At 52.3% G+C, this 22,986-nt stretch overlaps 1 protein-coding gene across 7 annotated transcripts in view; it reads left to right on the top strand.

Annotated features, from left to right (window-relative positions):
- Positions 1-22,986, top strand: part of ext2 (exostosin glycosyltransferase 2) — a 30,072-nt gene extending 7,086 nt beyond the window's left edge. For 2 of the 7 annotated variants that reach the window (XM_064312235.1, XM_064312234.1), the window contains exons 9-15: positions 4,503-4,634; positions 13,393-13,582; positions 16,237-16,403; positions 17,012-17,155; positions 18,321-18,449; positions 20,261-20,343; positions 20,904-22,986. In XM_064312235.1, the coding sequence (XP_064168305.1) occupies positions 4,503-4,634; positions 13,393-13,582; positions 16,237-16,403; positions 17,012-17,155; positions 18,321-18,449; positions 20,261-20,343; positions 20,904-21,042 (984 nt within the window). In that variant the 3' untranslated portion in view covers positions 21,043-22,986. The remainder of the gene's footprint in view (positions 1-4,502; positions 4,635-13,392; positions 13,583-16,236; positions 16,404-17,011; positions 17,156-18,320; positions 18,450-20,260; positions 20,344-20,903) is intronic. The other 5 variants (XR_010326082.1, XR_010326085.1, XR_010326084.1 and 2 more) reach the window with 5 other exon arrangements.

Raw genomic sequence — 22,986 nt, 5'->3', positions numbered from 1 at the left:
AATATCAGCAATATGTGTATTTAAGCGCTGAAAATATGATCACAGAAGCCTTATGATGATGGGGGGTGTTGGTGAAAGCACTGTCAAATCCTCAGTTGGTCAGGCAGACTGAAGGTCATTCTTGCTCTAAATGGCTGGCAGTAGGACAGCGAGCCACACATTGTTAGGGGTTCCAGAGTGAAGTCTTGCTGCAGTACCAGGAACTTCCTGCAGGTGGGGACAGAGAAGCCTGAATGTGTCTGCACTCAAAAAAAAAAGGAAAAAAAAATTACTTTTGTACTAAATGAGAATTTACGGCAGTTAATCAAGATTACCGTGAGAGAAAAGTGAACTCGCGTGGTTTTGGCAACAGTTGGTTTTGTTTTTATTATAATTTTGGGCCCTGGCGTTGAGACTCTTGCACAAGCAGTGTTAGGAAAGCAGACCCCTGATTTTGAGAGGTGGGGTAAGTGCCCCCCCAGCTGATCTCCGCAGTCAGGGTTGTGTGCCAGACCGTGTGGCAGGTCTCCACGCTGTAGCTGACTGCACTGGCAGGGAGATGCGTCTGATGAAACGCAGTCGCAGACTCTGCAGCTGTGGGCCCGGCGCATACACGCTAGCGCTAGTAGAGCGGTAGCGCTAATGTCAGAACTGAAATGGATGTCTGGGTTGATGAAAGCAGGGCTTTCACTGTCTAGGGCTCACATGGGTTTCAGTGTTTAAGGCTGAGATGTGTAGCCTCTCATTCCAGAGCTCCCACACACAGCTGTGTGCAGCTCGCTGGGTTTGAGTGAGGTTAGGCTGTGTGTGTGTGTGTGTGTGCATCTGTGTGCGTGTGTGTGTGCGCACGTGTGTGTTTGCGTGTGTATGGGTATGTGCGCGTGTGTGTGTGCGCTTGTGTGTGTGCGTGTGTGTGTGTGTGCGCTTGTGTGTGCGTGCATGTGTGTGTCTGCGTGTGTGTGTATGGGTATGTGCGTGTGTGTGCGCTTGTGTGTGCGTGCGTGTGTGTGTCAGGATTGATGAGGTGAGGGGGACCCCATTACCCATCAGTCCTCACTCATGCACATCTGGACCCCCAGAGTGCACCCCACCTTCCCTCCGCTACAGGACGGGACCCACGCACACTGTCTAAAAATTCTCCGCCACCCTATCCCCCCTCCCCCCTCTCTCCCCTCTCCCCTCTCCCCCCTCCCTCTACCCCCAACAGGAGCCAGAGTCCTGCACCACGTGCTGCTTTTAGCGTGTAGTGCTTCTCTCTGCCCAACAGAGGGCGCTCTCAATGTGATATCCAGTCTCCTTTGTGGGACGGATGCTCTCCCTCTGCTGTGACCTCCCTCCCCGTGTCTGCTGGAGGCTGCGAGCAGACGCTGGGGTTCCCTTTCTGGTGTCCGCTGGCAGACTGGGGCTCAGCATTGGCGGTTTATGCCAAGAGAGAGAGCCGAGCCTTCATTCACTTATCAGCACTTACAGATCAACTGGATTTCACGTCTCTGGCCCCAGAATCACTGTTTGTCTTCGTTCACCCAATTTTTCTGTTTTCTTTTTTCTCTCTGAGTTTGTATCCTGGTCGTACCCGTGGGCCTGTCCCACTGCGGTCGTCGCCTCTGCTTTAGGAGAGCGCAGGCAGGGGTTTGTCCTCTGCACCTCAGCCTCTGCTAGCAGTCCTCCCTGCAGTCGGGCTGCTCGGCTGCGCAGTCGCGGTGAGCCCGATGCGCAGCCGTCGCAGTCAGAGCGCAGGGTCGGGATTGGCCGGCAGGTTTGGCGTCGGTTCGGTTAGCCTCCCCCCATTCGGAGGGGGAGCGCTTTCGCCGCTCGCTGATTTAGGGGCCGTCCGACTCCCTCCGGGACTCAAAAGTTGTCTTAAGTACACTTAGCCCCCCCGGCCCCCCCCACGTAAAAAAACTAAGGGGGATCAAGCGGCCCGAGTGGACGGCCCTCTGCAGACCGCCCAAAAACAACAACAACACATACGGCGGCCAATAAATCTTCCGCTGAATCAGGGGGGCGGGAGACGGATGAAGCGTACCCCCCCCCGCCCCCCCCTTACAGAAACACGGGTCACGCAGGGCTGCCAGACGGCACGCCGGCCGCCTGCGTTCGTCCGCCGTGCGGTCTGGGCCCTGATTTATAAACGGACCTGCTCCCCCTCCTGAGGCTGCAGGTGCTTTTCTTTTTTAACGTTAGCGTTAGTGCCGCCATTTCACCCTCTCAACCAGAGACAGCTGCGCAGGTGGAGAGGTTCTCGGTTATTTATTTCTTTTGTCATGATCCCCCCCCCCGCCCCCCTTAGGAGTGTAAATGTCAGGAGGTTTTTGGCTTTAGTAATGGGGTCAGTTTGAGGCGTGGCAGTGTACCCCAGCCTTGACTTTCCTCGCTGGGTCGAGAGCAGTGTCATTCCTGAACAGTTGTTCCACGTTGTTCAATCTCTGCAGCCTGAAGGGATGGTGCCTCAGAGCCAGAATGGCCGCTCTCTTTGAGCCGGAATGGCTGGTCACAATGTACATACCATCATACGGGTCTGCTGCTGCTATCGATGTAAACATTGACTGACTGACCATGTTGGTCACCAGTCTGCACCCTGAGCCGACCAGAGGAGGATGGGTTTCCCCCTTGAGCCTGGTTCCTTCTGAGGTTTCTTCCCATCAGCCACCGGGAGTCTTCCCTTGCCACTGTTGCCTTAGGCTTGCTCCTGTGGGGGTCTAGGCCAGGGTTGTCTGTGAAGCATATTGTGACAATTGCTGTGAAATACGCAAATATAAATAGAATTTGATTGATTGATTAATCGTAGTCCCCTCATTGGGCACTGCAGAAGCCGTCTGGATCACTGCAGCTAATTGGGAACAGCACTCCCCTCACAAGAAAGGGCCCTGGAACGTAGGACTCTGGGGCTGGAGCGGTGCAGGCGTGGGGGGGGGAGGGATGAGGTTAGGAATGTGCTCCGAAACTGACCCCCGCCACCCCGCAACAAACAGAACCCCCGTCCCGCTTCTGAAACCTGCCGTGTCGAGTTCCTGCCTGTCAGGTGTCAGGCAGCGCTGAGGGGGGACGCCTTTCGGGGAGCAGGGGAACACCCCCGGCCTGTGGGGAGGGGGGAGGGAAGGAACACCCCCGGCCTGTGGAGGGGGGGGGGGGGGGGGGAACGGAGAACACCTCTGTCCCCATCAAGGTTATTTCTGCAGGCATATTTCTGCATATTTATGTTTGGTCGACTGATGCTTGGACACATTTGCCCATATTACTTGCTCGTACTGGCAGTTTTTTTTATCACGTTTGTGGCAACGAGCGTAGTCGTCATCGACTCAAGTGTAGCTGCGCTTGAGAACGTTTGTTTGTGTGTCTCATGCAGTGGGGTTGTTCCGTGAACGCTGAGGACATCTGGTCATTCCTCACTCTGGTGGAAGAGAGAGAGTTGGTCCCGTTTGTGCGATCTGTAGCTGGATATCTTCCCGGAATAACAAAAAAAGTGCATGTTAATGCTAGGTGTAAACGGGAGTCAAGAGAGAGAAAGCAACAAGATCATGTTCGCGACCTTCCTAGGAATTCCTCAAAACTTTATCCTCTGGAAAGCTGTCTCGCTCCATACCTCCAGTACCGACGGCAGGACCAGTGATGTCGGACCTTCTCTGTACTCCGGGTTTTACTCATTGTGAACCGAGTTTTAGAACCGGCTTTCAGGGCCATCCCTGGAGAGCACAGGACGGGAGTGAAGCGGCCTGACCTCTGACCTTTGGCTCGGGCCGGGGTCGCGGGGTCGAGCGGCAGGCGTCTGAGAGGCTTCGGTGAAAGGGTTTGGAAGACTGATGTCCTGCGGGGCTCCTGACTGCTCAGACGTGGGGAGTTTAATGGGCTTTGGGGGGGGTGGGGGGGAGGGGGGGGGGTCATAGGGGTTAAGAGACAGGGAGGTGAGCGGGCGGGCGGGGGGGGGGGGGGGTGTTGTGCGCTGCGGACGCCTGGCCTCCTGGGTCCGGAAGCTTCCGCGTGTTCCCCTCGCAGATGAACAACTTCCTTCCCTCTGTGCGTTTGGGACCCCCCCCCCCCCCACTATGTCTCTGCTGCTCAGAGGACAGTCGCGTGCACCCCACGTGCGGCTTCCCCCCCCAGCCCCCCACTTTAGATTTAACGCCCATGGCGCCCTCCCCAAACGCTGCACCCCTCCCCCCATGCAAACCCATTTTTACTCTCTACACTAATATTTTTTCCAAGGAGCGCATGTGCTCTTCAGTTTAAAAATTTAGGAGCACACTGATGCATCCCAAATGGTAGTTGTGCTCTTAAATTATCTTTCCAGTTGGCACTGTTGAGCCCTGACTTGTGAAATGTCTGGTGTGGAGAAGATTCTCAACAAGTACAGCACATTACTCTGCTGGACTATTGGTTGCCCAGAGCATGTTTTAGGTATATCGTTTCATGTGTTAAATACAGCTTCTGTGTGTGACATATATTTTTATGTTATGTCAACGGCATTTTAACTTGGGGAAGTTAATTTTAATAGCTGCTTTAACGGCCGCCGTGTCCGTCCTCAGGCCCACTGGTTCTGGGAGGCCTACTTCAGCTCCATGAAGGCCATCGGCATGACGACCCTGCAGATCATCAACGACCGCATCTACCCCTACGCCGCCCGCACCTACGAGCAGTGGAACAACCCCCCCGTGGTGGTGAGCTACCCCCCCCCCCACACACACACACACTCACACACTGCCCCCTGGAGGCCGTTACCCTCTCCACCCCAGCTGTTAGGAAGGGAACAGTACAGGCCTCTGAGTACTCGGTCCCTCTTCCTGAATCAGTAACTGATCCTTTCTTACAGGCAGCCCGTTAGCCCTCCAAACACATTCCCCTTCTTACAGACAGCACGTTAGCGCTCAGAATGCATTCCCTTTCTTACAGACAGCACGTTAGCGCTCAGAATGCATTCCCCTTCTTACAGACAGCACGTTAGCGCTCAGAATGCATTCCCCTTCTTACAGACAGCACGTTAGCGCTCAGAATGCATTCCCCTTCTTACAGACAGCACGTTAGCGCTCAGAATGCATTCCCCTTCTTACAGGCAGCCTGTTAGCGCTCAGAATGCATTCCCCTTTCTTACAGACAGCACGTTAGCGCTCAGAATGCATTCCCTTTCTTACAGACAGCACGTTAGCGCTCAGAATGCATTCCCTTTCTTACAGACAGCACGTTAGCGCTCAGAATGCATTCCCCTTCTTACAGACAGCACGTTAGCGCTCAGAATGCATTCCCCTTCTTACAGACAGCACGTTAGCGCTCAGAATGCATTCCCCTTCTTACAGACAGCACGTTAGCGCTCAGAATGCATTCCCTTTCTGTTAGCGCTCAGAATGCATTCCCCTTCTTACGGACAGCACGTTAGCGCTCAGAATGCATTCCCTTTCTTACAGACAGCCTGTTAGCGCTCAGAATGCATTCCCTTTCTTACAGACAGCACGTTAGCGCTCAGAATGCATTCCCCTTCTTACGGACAGCACGTTAGCGCTCAGAATGCATTCCCCTTCTTACAGACAGCACGTTAGTGCTCAGAATGCATTCCCCTTCTTACAGACAGCCTGTTAGCGCTCAGAATGCATTCCCTTTCTTACTGACAGCACGTTAGCGCTCAGAATGCATTCCCCTTCTTACGGACAGCACGTTAGCGCTCAGAATGCATTCCCCTTCTTACAGACAGCCTGTTAGCGCTCAGAATGCATTCCCCTTCTTACAGACAGCACGTTAGCGCTCAGAATGCATTCCCCTTCTTACGGACAGCACGTTAGCACTCAGAATGCATTCCCCTTCTTACAGACAGCACGTTAGCACTCAGAATGCATTCCCTTTCTTATGGACAGCACGTTAGCGCTCAGAATGCATTCCCCTTCTTACAGACAGCACGTTAGCGCTCAGAATGCATTCCCGTTCTTACGGACAGCACGTTAGTGCTCAGAATGCATTCCCCTTCTTACGGACAGCACGTTAGCGCTCAGAATGCATTCCCCTTCTTACAGACAGCACGTTAGCACTCAGAATGCATTCCCCTTCTTACGGACAGCCTGTTAGCGCTCAGAATGCATTCCCTTTCTTACAGATTACATTACATTACATTACAGGCATTTAGCAGACGCTCTTATCCAGAGCGACTTACACAACTTTTTACATAGCATTTTACATTGTATCCATTTATACAGCTGGACATATATACTGAAGCAATGCAGGCAGGTTAAGTACCTTGCTCAAGGGTACAACGGCAGTGTCCTTACTTGGGAATCGAACCGGCGACCTTTCGGTTACAAGCCCAGTTCCTTACCCACTGTGCCACACTCCGTCCTCCGCTCAGAATGCATTCCCCTTCTTACAGACAGCACGTTAGCGCTCAGAATGCATTCCCCTTCTTACAGACAGCACGTTAGCGCTCAGAATGCATTCCCCTTCTTACGGACAGCACGTTAGCGCTCAGAATGCATTCCCTTTCTTACGGACAGCACGTTAGCGCTCAGAATGCATTCCCTTTCTTACGGACAGCACGTTAGCGCTCAGAATGCATTCCCTTTCTTACAGACAGCACGTTAGCGCTCAGAATGCATTCCCTTTCTTACAGACAGCACGTTAGCGCTCAGAATGCATTCCCCTTCTTACAGACAGCACGTTAGCGCTCAGAATGCATTCCCCTTCTTACAGACAGCACGTTAGCGCTCAGAATGCATTCCCTTTCTTACAGACAGCCCAGCACGTTAGCGCTCAGAATGCATTCCCCTTCTTACGGACAGCACGTTAGCGCTCAGAATGCATTTCCTTTCTTACAGACAGCCCAGCACGTTAGCGCTCAGAATGCATTCCCTTTCTTACAGGCAGCATGTTAGCGCTCAGAATGCATTCCCCTTCTTACGAACAGCACGTTAGCGCTCAGAATGCATTCCCTTTCTTACAGACAGCACGTTAGCGCTCAGAATGCATTCCCCTTCTTACGGACAGCACGTTAGCGCTCAGAATGCATTCCCTTTCTTACAGACAGCCCAGCACGTTAGCGCTCAGAATGCATTCCCTTTCTTACAGATAGCACGTTAGCGCTCAGAATGCATTCCCTTTCTTACGAACAGCACGTTAGCACTCAGAATGTATTCCCTTTCTTACAGACAGCACGTTAGCGCTCAGAATGCATTCCCTTTCTTACGAACAGCACGTTAGCGCTCAGAATGCATTCCCTTTCTTACAGACAGCACGTTAGCGCTCAGAATGCATTCCCTTTCTTACGAACAGCACGTTAGCGCTCAGAATGCATTCCCTTTCTTACAGATAGCACGTTAGCGCTCAGAATGCATTCCCTTTCTTACGAACAGCACGTTAGCGCTCAGAATGCATTCCCTTTCTTACGGACAGCACGTTAGCGCTCAGAATGCATTCCCCTTCTTACGGACAGCCCGTTAACGCTCAGAATGCATTCCCCTTCTTACAGACAGCCTGTTAGCGCTCAGAATGCATTCCCCTTTCTTACAGACAGCCTGTTAGCGCTCAGAATGCATTCCCCTTCTTACAGACAGCCCGCTAGCGCTCAGAATGCATTCCCTTCTTACCGACAGCCTGTTAGCGCTCAGAATGCATTCCCTTTCTTACAGACAGCACGTTAGCGCTCAGAATGCATTCCCTTTCTTACAGACAGCACGTTAGCGCTCAGAATGCATTCCCCTTCTTACAGACAGCACGTTAGCGCTCAGAATGCATTCCCTTTCTACAGACAGCACGTTAGCGCTCAGAATGCATTCCCCTTCTTACAGACAGCACGTTAGCGCTCAGAATGCATTCCCTTTCTTACAGACAGCACGTTAGCGCTCAGAATGCATTCCCTTTCTTACAGGCAGCACGTTAGCGCTCAGAATGCATTCCCCTTCTTACAGACAGCACGTTAGCGCTCAGAATGCATTCCCCTTCTTACAGACAGCACGTTAGCGCTCAGAATGCATTCCCCTTCTTACAGACAGCCTGTTAGCGCTCAGAATGCATTCCCCTTTCTTACAGACAGCCTGTTAGCGCTCAGAATGCATTCCCCTTCTTACAGACAGCCCGCTAGCGCTCAGAATGCATTCCCCTTCTTACCGACAGCCTGTTAGCGCTCAGAATGCATTCCCTTTCTTACAGACAGCACGTTAGCGCTCAGAATGCATTCCCTTTCTTACAGACAGCACGTTAGCGCTCAGAATGCATTCCCCTTCTTACAGACAGCACGTTAGCGCTCAGAATGCATTCCCTTTCTTACAGACAGCACGTTAGCGCTCAGAATGCATTCCCCTTCTTACAGACAGCACGTTAGCGCTCAGAATGCATTCCCTTTCTTACAGACAGCACGTTAGCGCTCAGAATGCATTCCCTTTCTTACAGGCAGCACGTTAGCGCTCAGAATGCATTCCCCTTCTTACAGACAGCACGCTAGCACTCAGAATGCATTCCCCTTCTTACAGACAGCACGTTAGCGCTCAGAATGCATTCCCCTTCTTACAGACAGCACGTTAGCGCTCAGAATGCATTCCCCTTCTTACAGACAGCCTGTTAGCGCTCAGAATGCATTCCCCTTCTTACAGACAGCACGTTAGCGCTCAGAATGCATTCCCCTTCTTACGGACAGCACGTTAGTGCTCAGAATGCATTCCCCTTCTTACAGACAGCACGTTAGCGCTCAGAATGCATTCCCCTTCTTACAGACAGCCCGTTAGCCGTTAGCGCTCAGAATGCATTCCCTTTCTTACAGACAGCCCGTTAGCCGTTAGCGCTCAGAATGCATTCCCCTTCTTACAGACAGCACGTTAGCGCTCAGAATGCATTCCCTTTCTTACAGACAGCACGTTAGCGCTCAGAATGCATTCCCCTTCTTACAGACAGCACGTTAGCGCTCAGAATGCATTCCCCTTCTTACAGACAGCACGTTAGCGCTCAGAATGCATTCCCCTTCTTACAGACAGCACGTTAGCGCTCAGAATGCATTCCCCTTCTTACAGACAGCCTGTTCACTGTTATGCTATCTGTTGAGTATCAGCACAGAACCCAGGATTTCAACACCGGGATTGTATAGGACACTGGGACTCTCAAACTGACGACCAGTCGTAATTATTGTATTTGAAAGTAAAATAAATTTAGTGCTTTCTATGAAGAAAATGTTTGCATTTGAAATCCTTCATCAGAAATGACATTTCTCACATCTGTTTGTTGTATGTTTTGTATTTGAGATTACTCATCCAATTGCACATTTCCCTTAGTCCACAGAGTTGCAATGAACCAATCAGAATAAGCCCTTTCGCTGCCCCCAGTTCCTCTCCTGGTTTTTCCGTGTCTATTAAAGTAAATCAGTGCTCAAGTGCCGCTCTCATGTTCGAGCTGGTTAACGACTTCCTGTCTGTTTCTTGTGGGTCAGTGTCGGACGCCCTCAAAAGAAGTTTCCGCTCGCAAATAAAAAGCTCGCCTTTTATTGGTGGGGACCGGCTGACTTGATGTCGAACGTCAGGGACGGGCTGTCTCCGTGGTGACAGACCGCGACGGACGCTGTCGGGCGGCTGGTAGACCGGAGGGGCGTGTTTTTAGGACGGGGGGGGGGGGGGCAGAAGCACCCGGAAAAGCCCGCAGGTTTTACAGGAGCTCGTTTGAGAATGGCGCACACAGGCCTCTGTGGGAGGCCTTTGGAGGGCTTTCTGCTGTTAAATGAGTTAAGTGAGTTCCTTTATTTGCGGTCGCTGCTGTACTGAAGATTAGCTCCTGTATTAAACGCGCACCTACTCAGTGCATAAACACATCTGCTGCTGCAGTACGGTCTTCTTACTCAAAGTGATTGTAACTCCACAGGCAGCTGTGGGCTCCAGTTAAGCATGTCTTACAGCTGCATGTGTTGCAGTAGCGTTGCGGGAATGTTTCTGCCTGCTGGTGCTGTCCCAGAATCCTCTTCTCTCAGAGAGAGCTTTGGGCACCAATTAAACAAGTTTTTGCTGCATATGTTTCTGTGACTTTGCATGAATGTTTTGTCAGCTGTCCCACAATCCCCTCCTCTTACCTTGCCCTGCTGACATCCCAGAATCCCCTTCTCTCAGTCTGCCCTGCTGACCTGTCCCAGAACCCCCTTCTGTCACCCTGCTCTGGTGCCATATCCCACAATCCCTTTCTCTCACTCTGCCCTAGTTCCATATCCCAGAATCCCTCACTTTCTTTCTGCTCCAGTGCAATATCCCACACCTCTCCTTTCTCATGCTGCCCTGGTGTGATTTCCCAGAATCCACCCTGGCACGCACACGAGCCGGTCTGCAAAGCCACTGATTTTTATAGACCCTTCTGTCCTTCCTGCTGACCTACAGGAGGCTCGAGGGCTGGATTACAGTACAGAACCCCCACCGCCCCAGTGCTGCACTTAATCACACCTCTTAATGGATTTTCAGATGGTACATCAATTTTTTTTTTTTTTTTAAAGCATTCAGTGGTAGGGAGACAGACGTTTCAGTGTTAAGACCGTAGTGGAGTTTCTCTTTCTGTGTTAAGACCGCAGTGGAGTTTCTCTTTTAGTGTTAAGACCGCAGTGGAGTTTCTCTTTCTGTGTTAAGACTGCAGTGGAGTTTCTCTTTCAGTGTTAAGACTACAGTGGAGTTTCTCTTTCAGTGTTAAGACTACAGTGGAGTTTCTCTTTCAGTGTTAAGACCGCAGTGGAGTTTCTCTTTCAGTGTTAAGACTACAGTGGAGTTTCTCTTTCAGTGTTAAGACTACAGTGGAGTTTCTCTTTCAGTGTTAAGACCGCAGTGGATTTGCTCTTTCAGTGTTAAGACCGCAGTGGAGTTTCTCTGTCAGTGTTAAGACTCCAGTGGAGTTTCTCTTTCAGTGTTAAGACCGCAGTGGAGTTTCTCTTTCAGTGTTAAGACCGCAGTGGAGTTTCTCTTTCAGTGTTAAGACCACAGTGGAGTTTCTCTTTCAGTGTTAAGACCACAGTGGAGTTTCTCTTTCAGTGTTAAGACCGCAGTGGAGTTTCTCTTTCAGTGTTAAGACCGCAGTGGAGTTTCTCTTTCAGTGTTAAGACTGCAGTGGAGTTTCTCTTTCAGTGTTAAGACCGCAGTGGATTTGCTCTTTCAGTGTTAAGACCGCAGTGGAGTTTCTCTGTCAGTGTTAAGACTCCAGTGGAGTTTCTCTTTCAGTGTTAAGACCGCAGTGGAGTTTCTCTTTCAGTGTTAAGACCGCAGTGGAGTTTCTCTTTCAGTGTTAAGACCACAGTGGAGTTTCTCTTTCAGTGTTAAGACCGCAGTGGAGTTTCTCTTTCAGTGTTAAGACCACAGTGGAGTTTCTCTTTCAGTGTTAAGACTGCAGTGGAGTTTCTCTTTCAGTGTTAAGACTGCAGTGGAGTTTCTCTTTCAGTGTTAAGACCACAGTGGAGTTGTTCTTTCGGATGTTTAGCGAAACACAAGTATGCCACTCAGCATAGTTTCAAGCCCCTCCCACATGGTCATGTGACTCATGCCCTGACCAGCTCGCCCGGTCTGTCCGTCCGTCTGTCCGCCCGTCCGTCTGTGCGTGCGAGAAGCCTGCCTCGCGCAGATTTATTGGGCCCGGCTCCACGTCCTCTCACATCGTTTACGGTCCTGCCGGGACCGCCCATAAAACGGACAGGCGCCCCCCGCGGGGGGGTTTCCTCCCGAAACGCTTCGCCCCGCTCTGATACCGGAGATCAGAGCTTCAGTGTTCAGCGGGAGAACACCAAATTCATCTTTTCCGTCCCCCTTTTTCCCATATAAAATACCCCCCCCCCCCCCCCGGCCCGAGGGCCTGAGTGGAGCAGAGCCAGGGAAAGAGTTTTAAAGGGAAGCTCAAAGCCGGGGCCGCTGTTTCAAACGGTCCCGCTGAAATAAATCTCCGAGCGCGTGCGTTTGTGCCGGAGTGTCCAGCGGCTTTTATCCCGCGCTCTCTGCCTCCTGCAGCACGCACGCGCACGCACGCACGCGCATGTGGGGGAAGGGGGCGGAGCCTCCCGCTAATGACGGACGGCTACCTGCGGAGGAGGAGGGCGTTAATGCTTTAAGAGTTCACAGTGTGAGGATTGTGGGTAGGGAGAGTGGGTCGTTTGCTCTGTGATGCCGATAAGTAGTTACAATAATAATAATGATCAATAATAATAATTTCCCATCTCCTCTCTTGCTTGTAGCTGTCTCTTTGTTTCTCTCATCTGACCTCTGTCGTTCACTCATTGTAGGAGCATTCCTCCTGAAATCTAATGTGCTGCTAACTGGAAATATAATTTAGGAGCACTGTCTTCTAATTGGGATGCCTCGTTGCTCTTTGGAAGAAGTGTTGGCGTCGAGTCCTGCTCTTTCCGTCTCTCTCTCCCTTTCATGTTTTTTCTCTTGGTCATCTCGGTCTCTCTCATTGTCATTCACTCCCTCTGTCTGTCCCTTTCGTTCTCATTCCCTCTCGTTCTGTCGTTCTCTCTGTCTCATTCTCTCTCTTTCTCTCTGCCTCTCGTTCTCATTCTCTTTTGTTCTCTCGTTATTATTTTCTCTCCATCTCTCTGATTACCGGGAGGAAATTCTTTGCTTTTTATCAGGCCTTGCAGGCTGTTGTGTGATTTATGGCTCTTTAAATGCCGCCTCTATTGGAGGAGTGGGGTTTGGGCAGGCTGAAAGGTCACAGCTCGCTCCCCAAGATTTTCAGTAACGAGGTGTCTCTTCCACTCTTAGTGCGCGACTGTGCGTGCTTGCGTGTGTGCGTTCTCTTGTGTTTCCACTTTGTGCGTTTCATCTGAATTGGGAGATTAAAGTCTTTTAATAATTGAAATAGTCACTGATTGGAATGAGGTGTGATTGTTGGCCCTGTGGAATGGGAAAGCAGATGGGTTTTTCCACAGCAGCAATATTTCTGCCCCAACAGAAAGCACACTTCAGATTACATGTGCATTTTACACATGGTGATGGAGAGAGAGAGAGAGAGGGACAGGCTGGTTTCTGTGTGGTCACAATACAATGTGTTTTTTGATGTGGAAGTGGTTGTGCTGTTGTTGCGGTCTCCTCTCTCTTGTGCAGTCATACTGCAGTCACCGTATCGTGTGCTCGTATTGTGGTCCCTCTCTCTATTTTGTAGTCATATTGCGGTCTCTGTTGTGAGGTCATATTGCGGTCTCAGCTCTGTATTGTGTGGTCATATCGCGGTCTTTTTATTGTGAGGTCATATTGCGGTCTCTCTCTCTCTGTATTGTGTGGTCATAATGCGGTCTCTCTCTATTGTGAGGTCATATTGCGGTCTCTCTCTCTCTCTTGTGAGGTCACATTGCGGTCTCTTTCTCTGTATTGTGAGGTCATAATGCGGTCTCTCTCTATTGTGATGTCACATTGCGGTCTCTCTCCCTCTGTATTGTGAGGTCATAATGCGGTCTCTCTCTATTGTGATGTCACATTGCGGTCTCCCTCTCTCCTCCTGCAGAAGTGGTCCAGTGTGAACAGCCCGCTGTTCCTGCCGCTCATCCCGCCGCGGTCCCCGGGCTTCACCGCCGTGGTCCTGACCTACGACCGCGTGGAGAGCCTGTTCCGCGTCATCACCGAGATCTCCAAGGTGCCCAGCCTGGCCAAGCTGCTGGTGGTGTGGAACAACCAGAACAAGAGCCCGCCCGAAGGTGAGCCCCCGCCCCGCCCTCTTTTATACAGGCCCCGCCCCTGGGAGGGAGGAGCCCCGGTTATGACTGACAGCCAGTCCCCCTGCTCAGGGATCCCTTGGTTTAGAATGCGGAAAATTCCAAAGGATGTGTGAGGTCACAATGTTAACCGTCACACAGAGAAATAAAAATATCATTTTGTTTTAGGACCAGAAGTATCCAAGTTTTCGTTTTTGGATTGTTTTTTTAATTTATTTTTTTAAACTTAAAAACGAATTCATTTATAAATAAGAATCTTTGTTTTTTGTCCTAGAAAACCCTACAAAAGCTTGAGAACTGCTGCTGGAATCTCATCTCAGGCCTGTAATCCCAGTAATAAAAGTGAGAGATAGAGTCCAGTGTGGCTCCAGCCCTCACAGATCTGGCTGAGAATGCAGACTGGCCAGTTAAGCTCGGCGTTGAGTGAGTGCCCTGGTCAGCCTGCTGAGTCTGCTTCACCCTGCAGTCACCTGAGATCAACCAATAACAGCCCTGCCCTTATTAACCAATGAGGGAACAGGCTGAAGCCTGATTGGTTGTCGGGACGAACGTTGAGATTTATGTGACCGTTGCCTGTTTGTGACGCCGTAAGCTTGATGTAGTTATTCGTAAGTGCCGTTATAAATGTTAGCTTCGTTTATGTCCCTGCCTGGGTTTTGAGTGTGCTGGAAAGTGTGGCTCTTTTAGAGCTGACTCATCAGGTCAGAGGAAACGGAGAAGTCTCTGCAGCTCTGATTGGTCGTTGGGACACTGATGATGTCCAATGAAATGGATGTTTTTTCCTGGATGAAGGGTCATAAGTGGCAAGGATTCGTAACATCATATGCTAGTATCAGGAGATTTGTGTTCACTTATTAGGTTAGGTGCATTTATAGTCTGTTGTGCACTTAAGTTTCCATTCATAAGTCACACCACTGTCAAAACAACACGTAACAGAGAACACAGAATTACTGTAACTGTAAGAGTTGCTCTTCAAGAACAGAGACGTCCTGCTGGGCTAGATATGAGGAGTTCTACCCTGTCACATATCAGACAGTGCTGGTGGGAACAGCACATACTCACATAGAGACAGACTTCTTTTCCCCTGGCATAAATCCACTTTTTCACCTGTGTTATTAGGCTCAAAAGCCTTGTGCCTCAGGTGACACCTGGCTTTCGGTCTCTCTCAGGTAATATAGCCATTAGAGATGTGTCGGGTAAACTGAATATCAGGTGTTTACTGCAGGGCCCGTCCCTAACGAAGGCCCTTAACGAGGTGATTAAGTTCACGCTCGTTGGGGGCGTGAATTGTGCAGAGGAGGCCCCAGAATCTCGGAAAGGGAGCGGGCTTTTGGGACGGGAGCGGAATTAAGCAGGTGGTCCTGCTGAGATCCCCTGCTCCATCCCACGCTGTACCTACCACGTGGGACCCCCCCTCTCTGCCTCTGTGGGACAGCCTCCCCCCCCCCCCCCAAACCCCGCTTCCTCCCAGGACTTGTAAACTCTGGCCCTCTCTGGCTCTGTCCTCCAAGGATCCCCCACCCCCCCGAACCCCCCCTCCGTAACCCTCCGAACCGGCCTCAGCCCTGGTGGAGTGATGTCATCGTAGAGGCATGGATTTCACTTTTAATTCTGGAGCCCTTTTCATCTCCCAACGGCATCCGGCAGCTGGGAAAGGCTTTGTCTTCTGTTGTTTTGTTCTTTTGCCCCCCCCCCCCCCCCCCCACACGCTATGTGGCTTTTTCCAGGCTCTGCCTCAAGCCCAGTCTCTCTGCACAGTCAGGAGTCTGCTAAATACCCACCATAATACTATTCCTCTGCGCTCCTCCATTTTGTTTATTTACAAAAACGTGACTGCTGACAAAGGCAAGTCAGCGTAGCCGCAGTGCTATAGCGTATTTAATACGCTGATTTTTTTTTGCCACAATTTCGTTCGCTTTGTCGCTGATCTCTTTACGGTCAGTAGAGGTGTAATCCGGCGCACCTTAAAATCGCACTTCCCCTGTTCAGTGACCCCCGTTCGGTGACCTCAGGGGCGGCGCTCGGAGCGCGCGCTGCGGTTAGATTGAACTCGCGCTCGTTCCCCGTTTCCGTTGCGGAGTCATCTGGAAGACGTCGGCCGGCCTCAGGAACGCCGTCGGGTCCCCGCTGAGGGGTTTTATTGGGTGACAGGCGCTCGGACAGCTGTCTTCTCCGTGCCGTGGACGACTCCCAAACTGTTGCACAACCTGAGAACAGGCGGGGTGGGGGGTGGGGGCGGCGCGGTTCCGTACCCTGAGGGGAGTGTTGGACCGGGGAGGGATCGGGGGGGGGGGGGGGGGGGGGGTTGGCTCCGTGCTCTGACTGGATTTTTCAGCGGGAATCGCGGTCAGCGTTTTACTGGACCCTTTTGCTTGGTTGGGACGGACGCACAGCTGAGGGCCCGGCCCGAATGTCCCCCGTGGCCCACCCCGGAAAGAGGCTGCTGAACCAACCCCCCCCCCCCCCCTAACCAACCCCCTGCTGCTCTCTGCTCTAACACTGTGTTTTATTTCAGGGTACGACCAACTGTTTCTCAGATTTGGATTGTGCCGATACGCTCTCTGACCTTCTCTCTCCTCCTCTTGTTTCCTCCTCCTCTTCCTCCTCCTCCTCCTCCTCTCTCCCTGCCGGTTCAGAGTCGCTCTGGCCGAAGATCGCCGTGCCGCTGAAGGTGGTGCGCACCAAGGAGAACAAGCTGAGCAACCGCTTCTTCCCCTACGACGAGATCGAGACGGAGGCCGTGCTGGCCATCGACGACGACATCATCATGCTCACCTCCGACGAGCTGCAGTTCGGCTACGAGGTGGGCGGGGGCGGGGGCGGGGGCGGGGGCGGGGGCGGGGGCGGCGGGGGTGACGCGAGCGCTGAAACGGGGCTGTGAGGGGAACCGTCTGCTTTTGGGGCCCTGTTTGATCTGCGCCAGCTGCGCCCGGTTTTTTTAAAAAGCCGGGACGTTTTTTTTTGATTGGTGGCGTCGCTTTGGTGATGTCATGGGCCCGTCTGGGTTCCTGCGGGAAGCCCTGGGCATCTACGGGACAGGGCGCAGTGAGGTCAGAAACATAATCCCTTACAAGCGTAAGCGTGTTGCCACGGTGACCTCGTAGTTCTGAATGTTTCCCCCTGGTAACAGTAATGCTAGCTAACGTTAGCTAGCTCGCTTACTCGAGCAGCTTCAGCTGGTTTAAAGTGGACACACTGGGGCAGTTGCAGAGGATTTGGGATAAAAATGTAAAAATGGGGGGCGGGCGGGTGGAGTGAACACGGGGGGGTGGGACGGAGAGCAGGGATCACGGATCCGACCTCCGAAACCCAGCTCTCCAGGGAAGAGTCACAGACCTGCCCGTTTCACCACTCATGCGGTTTTGGGCTTGTCTGACCGCCTGTGCGCCCCCCCCCCCCCTCCGCCCCCAGGTGTGGCGGGAGTTCCCTGACAGGCTGGTGGGGTACCCGGGCCGGCTGCACCTGTGGGACCACGAGATGGGCAAGTGGAAGTACGAGTCCGAGTGGACCAACGAGGTCTCCATGGTGCTGACCGGAGCGGCCTTCTACCACAAGGTACCGAGCCCCGCCCACTACAGAGCCCCGCCCTCTACCACAAGGTACCGAGCCCCGCCCACTACAGAGCCCCGCCCTCTACCACAAGGTACCGAGCCCCGCCCACTACAGAGCCCCGCCCTCTACCACAAGGTACCGAGCCCCGCCCACTACAGAGCCCCGCCCTCTATCATAAGGTACCGAGCCCCGCCCACTACAGAGCCCCGCCCTCTATCATAGGGTACAGAGCCCCACCCTCTACAGCACCCCGCCCTCTATCATAAGGTACCGAGCCCCGCCCACTACAGAGCCCCGCCCTTATCAAAGGTACGAGCCCCGCCCCTATCACAAGGTACAGAGCCCGCCCTCTATCAAGGTACGAGCCCGCCCCTACAAGCCCCGCCCTCTATCAATCAAGCCCGCCTCTACAGAGAGCCCGCCCTACAGAGCCCGCCCTCTATCATAAGGTACAGAGCCCGCCCTACAAGCCGCCTCTATCAAGTACAGCCACAGAGCCGCCTCTCAAGGCAGCCCCGCCCACTACAGAGCCCCCCCTCTATGCATGACCATACAGAGCCCCGCCCACTACAGAGCCCCGCCCTCTATCACAAGATACAGAGCCCCGCCCTCTACTGGTAGAGAGCCCCAGCCCCAGCTCCTCCCCCACCCCTAGGTCTAAGCTGTGTGAGGTCAGGGGTGGGGTTAGGTTAGGTTATCCAACCACAAGGAGCGGCCATTCAGAGTCATCAGATCTTCTCAGATGGAAGCCATTTGGACATTTCAGTCATCCCTAGATATTCTCATTGTTTGCAAATGAATTCTACTTGATAAAGAAACTATCAATATGTGTAACTGCTTCCTTGGTCATGTAAAGGAAGCAGAGGACTTCAGGATAATCTGGTCTTGGCGTGAAGCAGTGCTGGATGCTAGACAGATGGTACATGGTGCGTGTAACAAGGCCAGAATAGCCTGTTCTCATTATTATGTGTTAGCTGCTTGTGTTTATGGATAGTATGAAGGTTTTGGCTTGAATTTACTTTTCATTTTCACTTTGAAGTCTTCAGTGTTCATTGGCTTGTTTTAAAGAGGCAGAATCTGTAACTGTGGAAACTTTGCTCAAGACTGACGGCCCTCTCCCTCTCTCTCTCTCCCTCTCCACCCCCTCCCCCTTTCTCTCTCTCTTCAGTACTTTAACTATCTGTACACCTACAAGATGCCTGGGGACATCAAGAACTGGGTGGACAACCACATGAACTGTGAGGACATTGCCATGAACTTCCTGGTGGCCAACATCACTGGCAAGGCCCCCATCAAGGTACGACCTGCGGAGGGAACAGCCTCTCCAGAGTGTGTGTACTGCAGGGAGTGTTCAGAGTGTGTGCGCTGCAGGGAGTGTCCAGGGTGTGTGTACTGCAGGGAGTGTCCAGAGTGTGTGTACTGCAGGTAGTGTTCAGGGTGTGTGTACTGCAGGGAGTGTCCAGGGTGTGTGTGTACTGCAGGGAGTGTCCAGTGTGTGTGTGTCCTGCAGAGAGTGTCCAGAGTGTGTGTTCGCACTGCAGCGGGTGTCCAGTGTGTGTGTGTGCGCTGCAGGGAGTGTCCAGTGTGTGTACTGCAGGGAGTGTTCAGGGTGTGTGTACTGCATGGAGTGTCCAGAGTGTGTGTACTGCAGGGAGTGTCCAGTGTGTGTATACTGCAGGGAGTGTTCAGAGTGTGTGTGTGTGTACTGCAAGGAGTGTCCTGTGTGTGTGCTGCAGGGAGTGTCCAGTGTGTGCGTGTGTACTAAAGGGAGTGTCCAGTGTGTGTATACTGCAGGGAGTGTCCAGAGTGTGTGTGTGTGTACTGCAGGGAGTGTCCTGTGTGTGTGCTGCAGGGAGTGTCCAGTGTGTGTGTGTGTACTGCAGAGTGTTTTTTCTGTGGTATGGAGAGTGGTGCATTGTGGGATACATGTCTGTGGTCTTGGAGGCTGTTTCTGTGCTGAGCAGAGGCAGCAATGACAGGCTGTGTGCTGTTACAGAATGTCCCTATGGGCCCCCCACGCCCCCGCTCAGGTCTGCAGACACTCCGGGGTTACCTGGCTTATCTGTGTTTGAGTGATGTCCCGACTCCATAAACCGTGTCCCCCTAACCACGTCAGGGCGCGCTCGCTTCGCTCTTAGACAAACACCCCCCCCGCCCCCCACCCATCCCTCATCCGCCAGGCCCCTGCTCCCATTCTGGGGTACGGAGGTGGGGGTCTGGCTATAACTCACTGCTGAGGGAGGCACTGGCAAGAGACGGGTGTGCTTTTATACAACACATGCACACACACACACACACATGCACTCATGCTCACATGTTCACACTCACACACACATGCACACTTACACTCCTGCACGTTCACACATGCTCACACTCACACATGCACACTCACACACACACACACACACACACACACACGCTCACACTTCTGCTCACACACACACTCGCGTGCTCTCACACACAGGCTCACACACACACACACACACACTGACTCTCATACATAGATTCATATACACACACACACACATGCTCACATACACACACGCACACACACACACTCACAGGCTCACACACGCACACACACACACACACACACACACACACACACACACACACACACGCTCTCACACACACGCACACACGTGCACACACACGCACACACACGCGCACACATGCACACACACACACACACACACACACACTGACTCTCATACATAGATTCATATACGCACACACACGCTCACACACACACTCGCATGCTCTCACACACACGCACACACACACACACACTCTGGTACAGCGGAGGTACGCTACCTGTCACTCAAACACAGGGCTGATCTCATTAATAAAGCGCTTTTATGAAAGGCCTGTCAGCCCTGTCTTTATTTATGACATAACGGCAGAATAAATCTGCAGGAGGGGAGCTGCTGGGGCTCCTTATGTACTTACAGGGGACGGAGGGGAGGTGGGGGGAGGTGCAGGGAGGGAGGTGTGGGAGTTTTGACATCATGACTGGTTCTGGGCTCGGAGTTTGAGAGGCTGTCCTACACAGAGAACAGGGGCGGTTGTTTTCGCGAAAGGTAGAAGTGCTGTCTCTGCTGCTTTTAGGTGACCCCTCGGAAGAAGTTCAAGTGTCCCGAGTGCACGGCCATCGACGGGCTGTCCCTGGACCAGACGCACATGGTGGAGAGGTACGTGCTCCGGTCTGAGCATGCTCAGTAGCTTCAGTGTGGGAGAGGTATGTGCTCCGCTCGGAGCATGCTCAGTAGCCTCAGTGGGGGAGAAGTATGTGCTCTGGTCTGAGCATGCTCAGTAGCCTCAGTGAGGGTGAGGTATGTGCTCCGATTGGAGCATGCTCAGTAGCCTCAGTGAGGGAGAGGTATGTGCTCTGGTCTGAGCATGCTCAGTAGCCTCTGTGGGGGAGAGTTTTGTGCTTCGGTCTGAGCATGCTCAGTAGCCTTTGTGGGGGAGAGGTACATGCTGTGGTCTGAGCATGCTCAGTTGCATGAAATATGCAGTCAACCAAAAAAATCTCTCAACATGCTATTTGGTACACAAGTGCAGCGTCACACGTATTCCACCAAAGAAATTTACAGAGGAAAGTGTGTGTGAGAATGTGAGTGCACATGCATGCATGTGTGCTTGTGCGTGAGAGTGTGAGCGTGTGAGCTTGTGTTTGCATGAGAGCGTGCGTGTGGTAAATGATGAAACTCTCGGTCTCACAGTTCGCCCCTCTCTCTTCTCTCTCCAGGTCGGAGTGCATCAACAAGTTTGCCTCCGTTTTCGGGACCATGCCCCTCAAGGTGGTGGAGCACCGCGCCGACCCCGTCCTGTACAAGGACGACTTCCCCGAAAAACTCAAGAGCTTCCCCAACATTGGGAGCCTGTGATAACAGCCCCCCCCCCCCAAAAAAAAACGGACACGTTCCAGACTTTTTTTCATTTCAGATCAGACAATCCCCTGCCGTTCCACAACTTTACCCTTTCATTTCCTTTCGCTCGGTACTCTTTCACAGAGAGAGGGGGATGGACTGTCTTCTGCTGCTCCTGAGACAGAGAGGGGGGGAGGGAGAGAGTAGAGAGAGACAGAGAAAGAAGAGAGAGGGAGAGAGATATAGGGAGAGGGAGAAGGAGAGAGAGGAAAGGAGAGATTGTCGGAGTGAGAAGAGGGGTAGAGGTAGAGAGAAAAAGAGTTGGGGAAAGGGAGAAGTGTAAGTATTTGACTTTGTTGGGTTCCAGAGGAAGCGGAATGGGGACTCAGATGTGGGGACTGCTGCTCCTCTGTCCTAGTGGACCCCAGTGTGTACCCACATAACCTGCAGATCATGAAACAGTGTGCTTTTAATGAGGACATCTGCCCCCCCACGACCGGGGGTACCCCTTACCACCAAGTCCCAGTGCCGCAGGACCAGGAGTACCCCTTACCACCAAGTCCCAGTGCCGCAGGACCAGGGGTACCCCTTACCACCAAGTTCCAGTGCCCCAGGACCAGGGGTACCCCTTACCACCAAGTCCTAGTGCCCCTGGACCAGGGGTACCCCTTACCACCAAGTTCCAGTGCCCCAGGACCAGGGGTACCCCTTACCACCAAGTTCCAGTGCCCCTGGATCGGGGTACCCCTTACTGCAAAGTCAGAGAGCACCGCGGCCAGGGGGTACCCCTTACTGCTAGTCCCAGTGCCCCTGGACTGGGGGTACCCCTTACCGCCAAGTCACTGCCACACCCGCTCACCACAGCAGCTGTACTGAGATCAGCGTCCCCACCTGGGCGCTTCTGCAGCTCTGTCCATCTAAGCGCAGAGCGGACTGCGGTGGACACATCCGGCCCGGACAGCGCTCCGCATGGCCACGCCTAACGCCCCCTGCTGAAGAGTCCGGTCCCCGTCAGGAAAAATCTGCTGTGCGATCCGTTCGTTACTGTATATAACGTATAAATAACGAGTTCTAGGACAAGAGGTTTGGCGAAACTGACTTGAAAGACAATGCTGTTTACGCCAGTCTCTCTCTCATTGCTGGCATTATTCACTTACTGCTTGTCTCAGACTGTTTAAATAATTCTGTGGCTTGTTCAGACGCGATAACCAGTGGCAGGCTAGTTCGGGACGTTGTGTACTTGTACATTTCCTGTGACACATTTCAGAGTGGCTGCCTCACAAATATTAACTCGCTTTTTTTCCTGGTGGGATTTAGGCAGCTTGTGTCCTGAAACACTGCCTATCGGAAGGACTGTTGGCAGGAAAATAAAGAGAAGTAAACAGTCCTAATGGCAGAAGTGCATTCCGTCCCACCAATCAGCTTAGAGAAAGAGAGGTCAAAGGGCATACAAGAACAAATGAGGAAGTCAAGGCACAGCTACTGAACGAACCCCCATAATTCTCCACAGGTGGTAAGAATGGAAATTTGATGAGCAGATTCATCACAGCGAGGTCAGAACTGTTATTTAATGCCGCCCGTTTCATTGGAACAGGACAGTTGAGAGGTCGTTGCTGTCTGGCCTCGTTGATACAGGAAGTTGCCAGAGCTTCGTCCTGTTGTCACCGTGGAAACAGGTAAACGGTTGCACCTCTGTCCTGTGAGGTTCTTTGCGCGAGCACAGCTGAACGGTCTGGTGCTGGAGCCGTCTTTGCGAAAAGCCCCCCAGCCAATCACAGAACGGTCACTGCACAGTTAGCCCAGGGTCTTCCATGCAGGTTTAGCACCGAGTTTCAAACAAACACTTCAGATGTATTAAAATTAGTTTTATTTAATGTTGTTTTTAAATGTTATTTTAATGTCAGTTTTTTTTTTCTACTCCCAACTGTATTGCAGTTAATTAAATATGTGTGTCAAAATGTT

Source organism: Anguilla rostrata, chromosome 16 (genome assembly GCF_018555375.3).
Source record: "Anguilla rostrata isolate EN2019 chromosome 16, ASM1855537v3, whole genome shotgun sequence".
NCBI classification, from domain to species: Eukaryota; Metazoa; Chordata; class Actinopteri; order Anguilliformes; family Anguillidae; genus Anguilla; species Anguilla rostrata.
The sequence above is the reverse complement of the archived record's forward strand: the minus strand, read 5'-3'. Positions and strand labels throughout refer to the sequence as shown.